The sequence below is a fragment of the Jaculus jaculus genome, chromosome 17 (assembly GCF_020740685.1).
Source record: "Jaculus jaculus isolate mJacJac1 chromosome 17, mJacJac1.mat.Y.cur, whole genome shotgun sequence".
Lineage (NCBI taxonomy): Eukaryota > Metazoa > Chordata > Mammalia > Rodentia > Dipodidae > Jaculus > Jaculus jaculus.
The window spans coordinates 68543556-68559718 of NC_059118.1; the positions used below are offsets into that span (position 1 = coordinate 68543556).

A 16163-nucleotide genomic window follows, 5' to 3' on the forward strand; every position below is an offset into this window, starting at 1 on the left:
TTGCCTATAAAGCCTACGGACTCCAGTTCAATTCCCCAGCACCCATGAAAGCCAGATGCACATGGTGGCATGTGCATCTGGAGTTATTTGCAATGGTTAGAGGCCCTGGTATGCCCATTTTTTCTCTCTTTCACTCTGAGATTAATTAATTAATAAAAAGTGAAGCAATTTTATTTTCTAGCATTTTCCCAGGTTCCAGTAACCAATGAGTGAAGCATTTGGATAGGAAAATTACTTTTCTTAAAAAAAATAAATGTGTGCTTAACTAATCAATTGGCTAGACTTAGCATTTGCCAGTGGAACCTACAGAAGTATCATTCTAGAGCCATGGTCTTCAGAGTGTGTCCCCCAACATTGTCAACATCACTGAGGAACTTAAGTGTATAGGTTCTTGAGCTCTACCTCAGACCCACTGAACCCAGCTGCTCTCCAGGCCACTATGAATGTCCCTCTGGTCTGAGAGCCACAGCTTCTGGGAGAGGACCACTACCCTGCCTATATGTCTGCTATCTTAGGCAATGTTGGGCAACACATGAACATGGGAATTCATGACCTAAGGATTATCTATAAAGAAGATCAAGGTCTCCAAGCTATAGTTAGGATTGGAATGTCTCCAATGGCCCATTTATTAAAGTGTGCTCCTAGTCTGGGTGCTAGTAGGAGGTGGGGAGTCTTTAAGAGGTGGGGCCAAAATTGAAAGTCTTCAGGTCACTTGAGGATTGACTAGAATTTTGTGGGGACATTCTCTTTTCCTTTCTAACCCTCTGGCTATGAGGTGAATAGTTTTCTCCACCATACACTGCCACCATGATGTGCTGCCTCACTCAAGCATAAAAGCTACAGACCAACTTCATCCCTGGAACCTCCCAACTATGAGGTAAATCACCATTTCCTCTGTGCAAACTGCTTATCTCAGAATTTGCTATAGCAATGGAAGCTGACTGATAGGACATCATAAAGAAATTGAAAGGATAATAGATGATGTATGAGAGCTACTAAGATCATGTCCAACACTAGTAAACAGTGTTTACCCGGTGTCTTTCATCTTTATTTATTTATTTATTTGGTTTTCTGAGGTAGGGTCTCACTCTAGCTCAGACTGACCTGGAATTCACTATGTAGTCTTAGGGCAGCCTTGAACTCATGGTAGTCATCCTACTTCTGCTGGGATTAAAGGTGTGTGCCACCATGCCTGACCCAGTGTCTTTCTTCTTTATATTTAATAGCCCTAAAAACATAACAAACAAAAAGCTAGTAATTGACTATCAAGTATATTTTTGCATCTAATTCTGCCAATTAGCAAACATTCTAAGCATTCAAGTCTTTATGAGCCAGTTGAGGCATGGGCTGGGGGTGTAGTTCAAAGGCAGAGCACATGTGATGCCTTGACTGTAATCCCCAGCACACACAAAAGTTGATATGTTCAACCCCAAATTGACTGATTTCACTTATCTTCACTTGAAAAGGCACTTATTGTATAATGTCTTACCAGTATTTCAGAAACATTTAAAGTTAAGAACTACATGTTTCTTAATTAAAAACAAAAAAGAAGAAATGAATATTTAAAAGCCTGTGTGTTTAGGTTTTGGAGGGAGAAGTTAAAAGAGAAGCAGTTTTGACTCAAAGGGAAACCAATGACCTTGGCTGGGGAGAAATCTAGAAATGGTAGAAGTGGCAAGTTAGGATTTTAGCCAGATGTTAAATGTGGTCAGGGGACAGTGAGTCTTGAGCAGTTCCCAAGTGACACTGTAGATGGAAAAAATAAAAAGTATAAAACAAAAAGTGTTTCCTAAAATTGGAAAGCACAATTCCTTAAAGTGAGATATTCTAAATGTTTCCATGGCTAAACACGAAATGGGGAGGGTCATTTTTTCAAGCTCTTTGAAAGCCTAGATGCCCATGCGTCTGTCTCCTCTGCCACCAGAGGGCGTTCTGGTTCTCCCGATGCGGTCCGCCAGACCCCATGGAGTTTTAGTCTTTGAGGTCCCATCATTCTCTGTATAAACAAGTTACGTTCAAGTGTTTAGGATATAAATTACGACCATGCCGGCTGCCTCGGAAGGAATGTAAACACAGCACTGTGGTCGGAGCAAACTCTGAGACTGACTTCATAATTTATAGCAGGCCCCCAAGTAGCTCAGAATAAAAGACAAAAATGAAGGCTGGGAAGGCTTTAAGTGCAAATGTGATAGTAGAGAAATAAAAATGTTTGAATCAGTGCTTAATCTTGGAAAATATAGAAAGGAAACCTAGGAAGATGATTAAGAGTTCTGAAAACAAAACGTTTTATTCAGGAGACTATCTTTGGCTGAAATTCATTGAAACAGAAAAATCCCAGAGTGAGTTGCCTCCTGAGTGTTTTAAGTGTCTGGTGATAGACTGGTGGGAGGCAGGCCTTTAAGGGAATGACAAACAAAGGTGCAGAAAGCAAAAGCAAAACCAAAAACAAGAATACAGCTGGGAGTTGGAGAGACCACAGCTGGTTGAAGTTGAACATCTCTCTTCTCTTGCTTCAATCTCTGGTTGCCAGCAGGGCCGCCTGCTCCTCCCCCGAAGCCCAGGGTGAAGGCTGGGCAGACAGAAGGGTGGGCTGGATGGGAAATAAACTCTTTGGTCTTATTGGTCTGATTTCTGTCTCTAATCCTGAGCCCCAGCAGTTCTGTGTTTAGCATTCTAGACCAGGAAGTCCAGCAAGAAAGGAAGCAGAGACTTTGGAATCCGAGGAAGCCCTATGTGGAGAGGATACCAGTTCAAACCATTATGCTTAGAGTCTGTTCCGAGCAGTCAGCAGGGGTCCTCTGGACCCTTTTGATCACTAGCACCCATAAGAAAAGGCAACCTCTGAGGGAGCCCTAGGCTCTGGCTTCTGGTTCTCTGCTTGGTCACCACCGTGTCACTCTGTGATGGTGGTAAAGAGGAAATAGCAAAGTGTGGAACTCTTTTGGGGCACAGGAAAGAAAATAAAAGTAGCACAAATTTTGGGTTCCTCAGATCAGACCTATACATTTCAATATCTTACCTATTTTTTTTTAAATCCCTTCCACCTTTTGGTTTAGGTTTGGTCGGAAGAAGTGAAGGTGAAGTAGAGAAAGAACATCAGAAGTGTCATGTCGTCCCTGCTTCTTTCTCTAGGAGAATGACAGTCAGAGCCAGCCTGCATTACTCAAGGCAGAGACCCCACACCACGTCAATTATACAACTTGGGGGTGGGCAGTGTAGAGTTGCAATGCGGGGGGGGGGCGTTGGAGGAGGGGTGGAGGTGGTCAGCACAGGGTGACTGTAAAGGAAGGAGGTTCCTGAAACAACTATTTGTTATACACATTTTATTGAAAAAAAATTTACATCAAAATATTTTGGCAAACTGTAGAAGTATACATAAGTGCAAATATATCCTCCTTTTAAAATACAAGCAAGGTGTGAGAATACACGAAAATCATAAAAAAATCTTTAAAATACGGTGGTAGAAAACAACCTTGTAAAAACGTTGTATTGTCACAATACTGAGAGCCATTTTCTTAAACCAGACTCATTGGTTCTACTTTTTTCACAATGTTCTTTGGCACCTGTATCCAACGGGAGCGTTTGGGGAAAACAAGAGCTCTCCTATTGAGCTAGGCCACAAGACAAAGTTTTCTTGAAATGCTGTGCTTAGCACTGCCTTTTTGAAAAGCACGCACATTTTGATCAATAACACACACACACACACACACACACACACACACACGTCTGCTTTCTCAGACCCTGATTTGTGAAGGTAATAAGGACACCAGAATCGAAAGTTTGTTTTACATCTGGTAACTTTCTACCATCACCGTCTTCATTCTCTCCTTCCTCTGGGGCACTGCCTTGCGAGAGCTCCCTCTTCCAAGGGTATGCCAATACGGGAGAACAGGCCTCCGCAGGCATCTGGCTAAGTGAGTGGTGTGCTACTTACTGCTACCCGCGTGCACAGTATGTGAGTCAATAGCAGTTTCTAGCGGATCCCAGCAGAAGGAAGAGGAGAGGCGGGCAGAAGCTGGAGAGCAGCTTTCATACTGCCTGTCCATTCACATGACACAAGGCTTAATATCCTGGCACATGGTCTGGTGGTGATGGTGATAATACGGCCCACTAGCTGAGGGATGGAAAGAAGAAATGCCATTGAAATTGAGGACGAAATCTTTTCTGTCACACACTGGAGTAGAGTGATGCTGGTAACGGGGGAGTCCCACTGAAAAGGAGAAAAAGAAGAACTTCAGTAAAAGTCACCCAGCTAGCTAATGGTGGGGTGTATTACTTTAAAATTTTCAAGTCAATTTGTCTTATTTTGGCCAAGGGTACAAAAAGCCTTTGAGTATATTGCTATAAAACTAGTAGGGAAAACAGATTTGGAAGAATCTCGAAGTCCCAGGCTGCCTCTTGCGTTGGTTTCAGACTCTTTGGAGGGCAAGGGAAGACAGGTTCCGCCCTGAGGGGTGAGATCCGTTCCTGAATTCCCGCTTCCCTCTGGGACTAGAAGACCATTCTGCCAGGCCTCAATCCTCGCCTCCTGCCCTTCTGCTTTTGAGCCTCATTTTCCTACTGGCAGGTCCCAGTAGCAGAAAGCAGGGATTTTCTCAGCGCCCACCGAGGGTGACAGGAAACAATCTCAAGGCCAGAAAAAGGCTGAGGAAATCAAGCGCAGTCCTCTCTTCCCCTCCGGAGCATCAGGCCTTTTCAGCTTCAACTAGCCTAGCAGGACTTCGGGGAGCCAAGAAATACCCTAAGGCTCGAGGTATCGGAAATGGCACAGATTTCCTGTGGGAGCAGAGGATGAGCAGGCCTGTGTCTGGCTTCCCAAAAACAGACCTGCCCCCGCACTTGTGCTTTTGTTTCTCGGGAGCGGTAGCCCGTGGTGTGAGGCGCCAGCATCTCTCCGCCGCCCGGCCTCCAGGCGCAGCGCTGGTGAGGTCCTTTGCTGGGGTCTTTTCTACTCGTTCTAATGGGCAGCGTAAATCTGCCATCGTTTTCTATGGAAGAAAACCATGTGCGCAGCCGGAGGCGTTTGGGCCCTACGGAACCTCGGAGCCACTGGGCCGCGGCTCGGTGGCTCACTCTGCAGGCAGGCCGGGCACCTAGCTGGAGCGCACCGGGTGCCCGGCTCCGGAGAAGACGCTCGGGCCAGCGCGCCCTGGGCCAGCCACGCTGCTCACAGGTGCGATCGCCCGCCGCCGAAGGGTGGACAGCCCCACTTGTACTTTCGACAGACCCCGGGCCTGGGCGGGCAATTTAAGGGGCCACAAAGGCCAGAGTTCCAATTTGAAAAGCCAACGTAGGACTTGGTGAGCTTGGACTGACTAGATGCGGCAGGGTCACAGCCCGGGAGCCGAGGGCGCAGCGCGCATGGGTGTGCCAGAGAGGGTCCTGCTGCGTGTGTTGAGCAGTGTGCTGAGGTGGAAGGGAGGGCGCCCTAAGCCCACCCCCGCCCTTCCAGTCTCAGTGGTCTGTGGGTCCCCAAGGGCAGCATTTACTTGAGAATTAAGCCAGACAGAGCCCAGCAAACCTATGGCATCCTCGGACCCCGCCTCTCCCCCCCCCCCCCACCAGGCACGAGCAAATCGAAAGAATACTAAGGGAAGAGGAGGGCAAGCCCTAAGGAAGAAAGAACAGCCAGGGCACATAGGCCTGAGCCTTTGCTGCCTTGCCCCAAGGGAAGGCCAGCCACAGCGTCCGGGGACCGGAGATCAGAGGTCCCTTGCTGGGCTGAACAGTGTGCACTCTCCCAAAGGGTTGAGGCTCCAGATCCAGGGAGTTGTGTGTGGTTGAGCATGGCCTAGTGTGGCGCGGGGCAAGGGCCTCACAGAAGGGTCAGGAGCCTCTTCCAACTGCAAATGTGTTTGTTTCTTTGTCCATTTGTTCCTAGAGTATTGTTCTCTGGAGGCTGGGAAGCCTGAGAATATGGGTTCCAGCCAGCACAGGGAGAAGGATGGCCAGCAGAACCCAGAAGAGTAGAACTAGGCAGGAGTTGGGAGGCAGGATCCAGCCCAGTAAGCCAGAGGGAGATTGACAGCCAGTGCAAGGGGAGGGGGAGTAAAAGGGAGGGTCATCTGTATTGGTTACTTGTTGAAATTCCCATAAAATTGAACAAGACTCTGTTCTTTGTGGGTTAAGTCAGCCTAAAATCCTCTCCGGTGTGGTCCTGCCGAGACTGTCTTTGTTTGGTTAACCTCTGAGACCCTCAGTTAAAAGGCCTATTTGGGAAATTTCTCCATCCAGGGAACCAACATCTTTTGCCCATTTCTGGGCTTCCCTTCTCCCCCGTGCTTCTGTTGCACATAGAGTCACGAACATATAAAGTATGCCTTTATCCTGTGAGTTTTCTAGATGGGGATGGAAGATGAGTGTGTGTGTGGGGGGGGGGCGGAGAGAGAGGGAGAAAGAGCATCCTTGGGCTTTGCCCTTGACAGACAAGCTCCTTGATTTCAATCTGCACCCGGTGGCAGCCTCAGGGGAGTTAATAGGATTTATCCACATCCTCCAGATAAAGCTAGTCAAACACTCAAATTTTCTCCTCCACCCCATCCTGTCCTCCCACCTTTCACCAATTTTCACAAGTCAATAAATTTTCATAATCTGCAACTCACACAACTTAAACCAGCCACACTACAAGTGGCTTCCAGGCACATTTCTCAGGGATGTTACAGTAGGGCCCTCAAGTCCTGCTGCTCAGGACTAACTGGTGTGGCACCAACAGATTCTCATCCCTCCCCCGCTCTCTACCCCTCAACAGCTTGGTGTCCCTTGCTACCGTTGAATGACTTTGAGTGAGGACCCTGGACTCAAAGATTTTTTTCCGCCCTGCCACTTCTCTCAACACTTGCTTAGCTAAGAACCCTCCTCCCTTGTACGCTAAGATACAGTGCCTCTCCCTTTCCGACACTTATTTTGGAAACTAAAGTACAGCAAAATGAAGGTCTAAGGGAAAACAAATGGGTAGACCCAACCCCTTGACCAAGGTCTCCAAAGGCCACATGACTTCTTCTCTCAAAGCCAGGCTAGGTTGGAACTGGGAGAGCTGAAGCCCACAGTGTCCTATGGAAACTAAGAAGTCTGGGACTCTGCACCACCCTTCTGGAGGCTGGGCTATTCTGGAGGCCCTGCTCCTAATGGGGAGTGCCAAGGAGGGCAAGAAGATACAGACTCTCCCCTCAGCTCCCCTCACCAGCACCTGTTTCTTCCAGTAACCCCCAGTCCCCAATATGGGGGGGTGGCAGTAACTTTGGGGATGAAGATATAGAGGTAATACCCCCAGCGGATGGGGCCACCGTTACCTGAGAGATCTTCCCGGGCATTCTGGTGCAAGTAGCTCTGCTCCAGTGAGTAGGAGGACATGCTTGAGTGTAGGCCTGCAGAGGCCACCGGATTGCTGCTTGGTGTTAGGGTGGGCGGCTGCTTGAGGTAAGGTGAGGCTCCAGGCGAGCTCCAATGCGTAGCAGGGCTCGTGTAGGGCGAGTGGCACTCGATGGCGCTCGCCATGGCGGGAGATGAGGGCACTGGGCTGCTGCTGCTGTCTGGCCCATAGTCCCCGCCACCACCGCCACTTCCACCACCGCCTGATGCGCCGACGCTCCCCGGGCCTGCAGACACGGGACAGCTGGCCATGTAGGTGGAGCCGGGGCTGGGTGACATGTGCGGGACGTGGTGGTGGTGGAGGTGGTGCGGATGCGCGTGGCCCGGGGCTCCCGCGCCCGCATCGTAACCGGTGGGCATCATATCCAGAGCGCCATAGCTGCCCTGGCCGTGACAGCCTAGAGGCGCTGCTGGAGGCGCCTGGAAATCAAAGCCCTGGGGCAGCAGCGAGGCTCCGAAGCCCAAGCCGCTCACCACGCGGTGGTACATGGGCTTGAGCGCCTGGCATTTTCGCCTGAAGCCGCGCGGCCGCCGGCGGAACGAGCCCTCCTCGAACATGAACTCGCTGGCCGGGTCGATGGTCCAGTAGTGGCCCTTCCCGGGCCGCCCGAGGCCCTTGGGCAGCTTGATGAAGCACTCGTTGAGGGAGAGGTTGTGGCGCACGGAGTTCTTCCAGCCCTGGTAGGCGCCGCGGAAGAAGGGGAAGCGCGCCTGCAGGAACTGGTAGATCTCGCTGAGCGTCAGGCGCTTGCTGGGCGAGCTCTGGATGGCCATGACGATGAGCGCGATGTACGAGTAGGGCGGCTTCTCGGGCCGCCGCAGCCCCGACGCCGGCTTCTTGCCCGCGCCGCCGCCCGCCGAGCTCTTGCAGGCGGCCGAGGAGGCGCTGGCCGAGCCGGGAGCGGACGGGCCGGCGGCAGTGGAGGACGACGACGACGAGGCGCTCTCCAGGGCGGCGGCGGCGGCGGGCGGCGGGCTCATCAAGGCGGCCTGGAGCGCGCCAGGCGCCGGGCTGCACGCGCGGCGGAGCGGGGCCGGCGGCGGGCGCGGCGGGGGCGGCGGGGGCCCACCCTCGGTGGTCATCTGCGAACGCGGAGCGAGGCCGGGCCTCGGGGGCGGATCCCGGGCCGGGTGCGGAGGCGCCGGAGCCGGGTCGGCCCAGAAGCCGGGCCAGCAGCGCCCTAGCCCGCCGCCCGCGCTGCAGCCGGGACCGCTCCGGGCCAGCGCTTCGGCGTCGCCTCCCTCAGCTCCTCTGGGGCCGCGGGCGGCGGCGACCGTGGCCCGCGGGAGGCAACTCCCGGGGCATCCCTCTCCCGAGCCTGGGGCCCGAGCCCTGCACCACCGCCTCCCAGGCCGCGGAAGCGACGAGGCCGGACGCCGGGCAGATGAGCCCAAACCCTGGGACCGCGGCCCGGACCCTGGGGACTCGCCCGACGTCTCCTTTCAGGAGCGCTCCTCGCTCTGTCTCTCGGACTTCCTCCCTGGCGCGCCCTCCCCGCGGCCGCTCTCCCTCCCTCCTTCGCTCCCTCCCTCCCTCCACCCCGCCCTGCCCCCTCCCCGCTTCGCACCGCGCAGCCCGCCCGCCCGCCCGCCAGCCCGGACCCGCGTCACTCCTCCCCCTCCCGACCTGGTGGCCAGCTCCTGCTCTGACGGTCCTCCTCGCTCCCCAGGGTCCCACTCCCTTTTCTAATTCACCCTGGGATGGTTCTCCTTCCCCATCCGCCCTTTTGCAAGCCTAGACACTACAGACCAATTGGCATCCTGCTAGGAGGAGGAGGACCCCCACACTGGCAAAACCGATCACTTCTGACTTCAAGTGATTTTCTTTGCCCCTTCCAGCAGCCCCTACTTCCTGTCTCAGAAACCATCCGCCCCAGGGGAGTGAACCCACCTCTTCCCCACCCCCATCTTCTCCGGGCCCTACCGTGTGGCCACCTTGCCGCCGTGGAACCTCCTAATCCCCAGTGCCAGAACTGACAACCATCAGTCAACTTCACGTAGACAGTGCCGCACTCAGCCACACGCCAGGGTGCCAGACGCCCCAAGGTAAAGTGCCAATCCTCTCTCTTTCTGGCAGTCCCTGCAGCCTTTGGACAATTGGTAGTAGAGTGAGCGATGGGCGGCCCTGGGCTGTGGCCTGGACAATTATGGGCATTTTTGGAACTTTGAGCAGAGGGGTTTGGATGAAGAAACTTGGGCCAAGTTTTAGATCCTGGGGAAACTGGGTCACATGGATTCCTTGCATTAGCTTCCAGGGCCTTGTTACCACTTCATGTTTTGCAAAGAGAAAACAAAACAAAACGAACAACAAAAAACCCAAAGGCAAGGTGAAGGCCTTCCCCGAGGTGAGGAAATAACAGCATTTATCATCAGCCATGAAGAACTGTCCAGCTGTAGTGAGTGTGAACCCTTAGTTTCATTTTGTGTTCCCCGTCCGCCCCACGAGCCGTGGTGCAGCTCACTTGCAATCGGGAACACTCCTTCACTTGTGGCTACCCTTCTCGGTAGGAGTGCGCTCAGAGGGATGGCCCTGGAGAGAAATCATTCCAATGAGACCCGACAGTTAGTTATTGGATTACACGTGCGGGGAAATGTAGTCTGACCCCAGACAGGGCCTGCAAGAGGAAGGAGAGCCGGAGGCTGGAGCAGGCCTGGCCACACAAGGGCTGGTGGAGGCCCAGAGGGAAGGTGATGCCCACCAGGGGAACAAACGGGAGGTACAGCTGGGCACGCCTGTTTCTACTCTGAAAGAATCAAGGTACAAGAGTGTGCGCTGAAGAGCCTGGAGAAGTGAGGGAGAGGGAAGGAGATCCCAGGGACTCAGATAAAGAAGCTGTGGAGAGCCCCAGTGGGGCAGAGTGGAGGCTGACCCCTGGGGGGCACCGTTCCGCTGCCCTGCCCTTAGTGCCTGGGGACTGTCCCTGGCTGAGAATGTTGCTGGGTCTGAGTAGGAGAGGAGAGGAGAAGAGAGGGTGGGCGTGGGGGGAGGGGGCTGGCCCCAGACAGTGACCTGAAGTTGAGTGGAAGCAGGCTTTTTCCATCAAACCCAGCCTGGATACCACACACAGAGCCCGAGTGTCAGTTTACTGCCCTGAGCCGGGCTCCTTTTCCCTAAGCTCCACAGTAATTAGACAAAGAAAACCTAAATTAGCTGAACAGGCGTCGACAGCTTCCTCCAGAGCACCCTTGGTACCTACATGGGAATGTGTCCGAAAATGGCCCGATTGTAGCCAGGAGTCAGCTAAGAAAACATGGCCAAACCGAACTCAGTTTACCACTCATTTGCAAGAGAAAAAAGAAACAAGTCACTCTTTTCCGGAAGGCTGTTTTCATTGGGGTGGGTAAGGGGGGTTGCAGTTATTCTACTTTCTAGGTAGTTCTTTTTGACTGATCAGTGAGCATTTTGAGGGAGATAGATACACATTTCTTTCATACTATTTTCTTTTTAACATCTTCTTTTGTGATGTTACATGGAAAGTTTTAAGGGACTAAATATAGAAGTTAATATGTGCTCACCAGATCAAAGCTGTACGTGTCTGAAAATAATTACTTCAATGAAAATAGAAACTGGGTGGGGTGGATGGTAATATTCCCAAAGAACCCCATTGTCATAGATGTCAGTGTGTGTGTGTGTGTGTGTGTGTGTGTGCGCGCGCGCATGCACGCGTGTGAGCACATGCACACACATACAAGAGCATTCACCCAGGGGAGAAGAGTGACATTCATCCTTGTGGATGGAAGTGGTAAGCAGTGTGCTTGGGGAACATTTATTGAGTTAGTATTAAAGCCATTCAACTATGCACCTGCTCTGATTCTCTGCACCTGGGAATTCTGGGTATCTCAGTCAAGAGGAATTTGTCTTAAAGAACTGGCCCAAAAGGGTTAGGATTCAGAGACTCAGGAATAAAAAATACTAAACCATAAAACCCAAGGCCAAATAAGTAACCTGCACCATTATCTGTAAGTTTGGGAATGAATACTTAGGTTTTATGTTTCAGGTACTCTTTAAGAAAATATCAACACATTTTTAGTTTCTACCAATTCAACTTATTAAATTATAAGAAAAAAAATAATTTTAAGACTCCCTTCTCTGTCTAGCTAACAATGGTACTCACTTTACCCAAACTAAACTTACAAGAATTGCACTTGTGCTCAGGTTAGTGTGGAGGCATTCCAGCAGGTCCTGGAAAGACAGTAGAAGTGGGAAGCATTGAGGGAAGGTGGAGGTCTACAGATTTGAAACCTGCTTTTTCTCTAGACATCTAGATACTTCCCCTTAGGACTCTGGAAAGCTAGGGAGCTTGGTACTGGTTAGTAGTAGAACAGTAAGGGCTCTCTTCCAAAATTCATTCTTGAAGACCCCAATCCTGCCGGGGGTTCCTTGGACAGGGGCTGACTGAACCAAGGCAAGTGACACAGCTGCTGTATGGGGGGAGGACCCAGGCTTTAAATTCAGTTCTCCTTTCCTATCTGTGCAGCAAACCCTGCGTTTCCATCGCTGATGCACACAAATTTATTGGGTAAAAATGCATCTGATAACAAATTAGGTCAGTTATAGTCTCCTTGGCAAGAGTGTCAACCTCCGGTTTATTTATTTACATATTTATTTATTTTTGGTGCTGAAGATTGAATCCAGGGCACTTTGCAAGTTAAATAGCTGCTCCACCTGAGTTACACCCTCAGTTCAGCAGTCAGGTTGAAATGGAAAGTTGTTTTTGTTGCTGAAACACAGCCTGTTGGTATTTGTTTCCTTCTAGGTCCCTTCTTATGGGTTGAGCTGTTTGTTCTCCAATGACTGACTCTATAAACAATACAAATCTTGAACTTTAATTTTAAGGGAAATATAAGTATGATTCATTTAAAACATGATTCTAGCCAGGTCTGGTGGCACACTCCGGAACAGAGGTAGGAGTTCAAGGCTACCCTGAGACTACATAGTGAATTCCAGGTCAGCCTGGGCTAGAGTGAGAACCTACCTCGGAAAGCAAAACAAAACAAAACCAAAAAAGATTCTGGATCAGCCCAGAGGCTTCTTGGTTAACCCAGAAATGTACAGTGCATAGCGGGCGTGGGGGCGCCTATGGGTCCGCACTCCATCCCCGGATGGGATGGGATGGTTGGTTTGATTTGGTCGACCGAGACTGGGCTGCGGATTCCTTTCCTGCGCCAAGCCCTTAGGTTTTAGCCCTGCCCTAGCGCCCAGCGCAGGGGAATGTAAACTTCGGGAAGCTTGGGTTTCTTTGATTTTGTTCTGTAATCGGCATTTTATTCTAGGAAATCTCTTCATTATTGCGGTTTATATCTTATGTTCTTAACATGCGTCGTGGGTTTTACATGAAATGACTTGACTTAGATCAAGCCAGTCGCGACGGGACAGATGTCTGTACTAGTCAAGTTCAGGACCATTTCGGAGTAGTTCTGGGGACCGTGTGGAAAGCCTGGTGGAGTCCAGACTGAAACTACCTGTTGCTTTCACCCGGTGTTAGGTACACCCTGTGTTAAGGCGGGCAGAGAGTTTTCCAGCTCTCACGACTACTTTGCAGTTGCTCAAGGTGCAGGAGTCTATAGGTGTCGGTGTGCTGCATGCTTCAGAGGCCTCTAAATTCTTAAAACGTTGAGGCTCCGAGGCCAGGATTGGAGAGGGGAACGTGGCTGGGCGGAGTAGCTGGGAATTTTACAGCTCTCATGGTGTCTGCTGCCCCTCTTTGATGCCGCCCCCTCCCTCCGCAGACCTGAGCTAAACCGCAGCCATCCAATGCCGAATTTGAACCATCCTTTCCTTTTCCCAATGCCCAGGTCCCCGGTAGGGCTCTAGTATGACGGTCATCCTGAGAGGTCTGTCCTGATAGCCTCTGGTCGGTCTCCTGGGCCTGGTTGCAGCGTGACTCGCTACCCACTTGGCCAGGTCTGAGGGTGCTGAAGAGAAAGGAGAGGGCCTAACCTACCAGACCCCTCCAAAGACCCGGCCTCTTCCTGTCTCTACTTGTCAAATTATGAGGCCTTGGATTCCAGTGGGCTTGAAACCTCAGGATGCCTCCAGAAACCAGTCCACCTAACCGTACCACTAAGACTTTTACAGCCTGCTGTGTTTGGGTTTGGGTGCTCGAGGACCCAAAAGAGTTCTCATGGCAGGGGCAAGGTGCTCTGTCTTAGAGACATGGAGCCTGGATTGGAGGAGAAATCATTGAGTTTCTCAAGGAGGCTCACCAGTGGGCTCTCATCGGAGAAGGAAGTTATGGGAGGAAGCCTGTATCCGACTTCCTGGAAGCAAGTGCGGGCGGGATGCTCGCGTCCACGTTCATTTGTTTCCGTTTGTGCGGTTGGAAGGGAAATTCCCCAGCCTTCACTCGGACTGAGGCTCTCTCGAGACTGGTGGGAGCCTGTGGCTTCTAGGAAGTGGATGCCCAGCGCAGGCGCTTTGAGGATCCCTGGCGCTCAGCACCTCCCCAGGCTCAAGTGCCTTTTTCTCTGTTGGTGGCCTCGAGGCCCCTCTTCCCCGTCTTTCCAGGCTCAGTAGGAAGATAGTTAGGCCGGGCCGTCCCCTGGGCATTGGTGGCCCACTACCCCGGCCCACCTCGGAGGCACAGGAAGGCCCGGAGGGGTCACCCGGGTCAAGGAACGGGGCAGAGTGTTGGAGGAGGGCTGCGGGAAGCACCAATCAAAGGTGCCTGCAGGCCGCCAGGCTGGCTTCGGACGCCCCCCTGGCTGCTCGCGGGCTTTCACAGAAGCACCCTGGAGGTCCCAACCGAGGTTGGATCGTTTTTTTTTCCCCTCTAGTCTGGCTCGTCTCCTCGCCCCCTGCCCCCCCTTGCCCCCAAATAAATAAATATCTCCAAGGGCAGCGAACTCGGCGGGGCGTCGGGCCCTGCGCGCCTTCGCGCAGATGAACTTCCTGGCGCATCAAAACTCCACTCCAGTCCTCCCGCCGAGCTCAGGATATGGGGCGCGCTCGCTTCTCCTCAGAAAAGGAAACGTAGCTCTTCCAAAAATATAAATCAGCTCTGACGTCCAAATATTTCTTTTGTCCCTCAGCATCCTCTGAAGGGATAAATAAAAAGTGCTCGGCGCCCAGGGGCCGACTAGGACCTCCGAGTGCCCTGACGCCGCCTTTGAGGAGCTGCCTTTGGGGAGGCTCCTCTAAGCACCCCGCCCCCCCCTCCAGCTTGGCTGCGGGTCCCCCTCCGTCCTTGCAGCGAGAGCCTGACCTAGGAACCCTGGAGAGAGAATGTTCCGCATAGCCCAACGGAAAAGGGAGTGTTGGACTTGCTGGGACTGAGGAGGAGAAGGCCAGGAAAGCTGCGCCACCAAGGAGTTTGCGTCCAAGCAGCACCTCCAGGCCCATTGTGCCTTCAAGTTTGCAGTCCACTCGCGGAACATGTGTCCAGTGCTTCCTGGGGAAGAAGGCTCCTGGTACCTGGTAGCCTCCCGTTCCAGGATTGTCCATGGACGGCCCTGTAGGGCACTCCAAGGGCTGTTGGTTCCCCAGGGACCGTGACGTGGCTCTGCAGCGTCTGAGGCTGCAGCCATCTGGCTTCAGGTTGGAATAAACTAGCCATTCTTAAACCTTGTCCCCCTATGATGAGTTCTTCTGGTTTGGGCAGATTTTCTGTCTTGACTTGGAAAAGAAATCTACTCCAAAGTGAACTACAAGCAGCAAAAATGGTGAAGAAACGAGTGAGAACCTAAAGGAGGGGAGAGAAAGAACTATTCTTAGGAGAGGAAGATGACCAGAAGGGGTGTTCCACACCTCCAGAGCGCCCTTCCTCCTTCCCTGACACCACAGGTTTGGGAGCCTCCTGTCTCCATTGATTCACCCTCTGAACCTGCAGGTGGCCACGCGGAGAGTGGGACTTTCCCAGGAAGAAAGCCTCCGCCTGCCTTGTGCCGCTCACCCTAACCCTCCTCCTCCCGAAGCTGCAATGGCTACAGGTCCAGGGCCCTGCAGTGGAATCCTTCTGGGACCCTAGACTGTCTAGCAGGGGCTGTTCTTCCACCCATTTCTCTGGGGGGGGGGTGTTTATGGATGAGCTGCCTTGAAAACCCCAGCCCAGAATGTCCCAGGAGGGTTTAGACAATCCATCACCCACCACTTCAAGAATGCTTCCTCCCTTTCAAACACAATCCTTGGACACCAAGGGGGTGCAATGGGAGGGGAGCCCACTTGAAAAGAGAAAGGCTGTATAATCAACGTCAAAGCTGCCCCAAACCTTTCGGAAACAGGGACTCCCAGCCAAAAATCTCTCCAAATGATTTACGCGCCCCCCCCCCCCGCCCACTCTTCCCCTCCTTCACTGTCCCCCGAGCCTACCAGTGCACACACTGCGCTCCGTGTTGAATAATCCTTGGTGGGTAGTTTTTATTTTAACAGAAAGCACTTTTCTTGTTTTTCTTCTTGGGATTCAGGGAGGAATGGAGAGTGTGGGTGGCCTGGTCCATATGCTTTCCGGGCATGGTCACCGTGTCCTTGCTGGTGGAGAAGGGTGAATTGGGAACATCAGGTGTGTCCTTTTGGAGAGACCTTAGGAGTCTGCTGGCCTTAGATTTTGCTGTTTGGGGAGGACTCTTCACCTTAGGCGTCAGGAGTTCCTCATTCTTCCGCTTGGTGGCGACAGGCTCTTGGAAATCACAGCCCTTGGGGCAGTCCAGTTCGAGGTCCACTGTCCAGGGCTCCGCTTTGCTTGCTCGCTGCAGGAGTCGCCGAAATGCAGACTGTGATCTGCCACCTCAGGGCACATTCTGCTTTTCCATCCCTTTCCCTCCCACTTCCATTCCCACAGGAAGATAATCCAGGTACT

The 16163-nt window shown here is 52.2% G+C and overlaps 1 protein-coding gene across 1 annotated transcript; it reads right to left on the reverse strand.

The window, feature by feature from the left end:
• Window positions 1-3361: 3361 nt before the first annotated feature.
• On the reverse strand, window positions 3362-8451 carry Foxf2 (forkhead box F2). Its single transcript, XM_004666141.2, has 2 exons — window positions 7290-8451; window positions 3362-4210 (listed from the first exon to the last, which is right to left on the reverse strand). Exons 1-2 carry the CDS (start codon window positions 8449-8451, stop codon window positions 4047-4049), a joined length of 1326 nt encoding a protein of 441 aa, XP_004666198.2. The 3' UTR covers window positions 3362-4046.
• Window positions 8452-16163: the final 7712 nt, after the last annotated feature.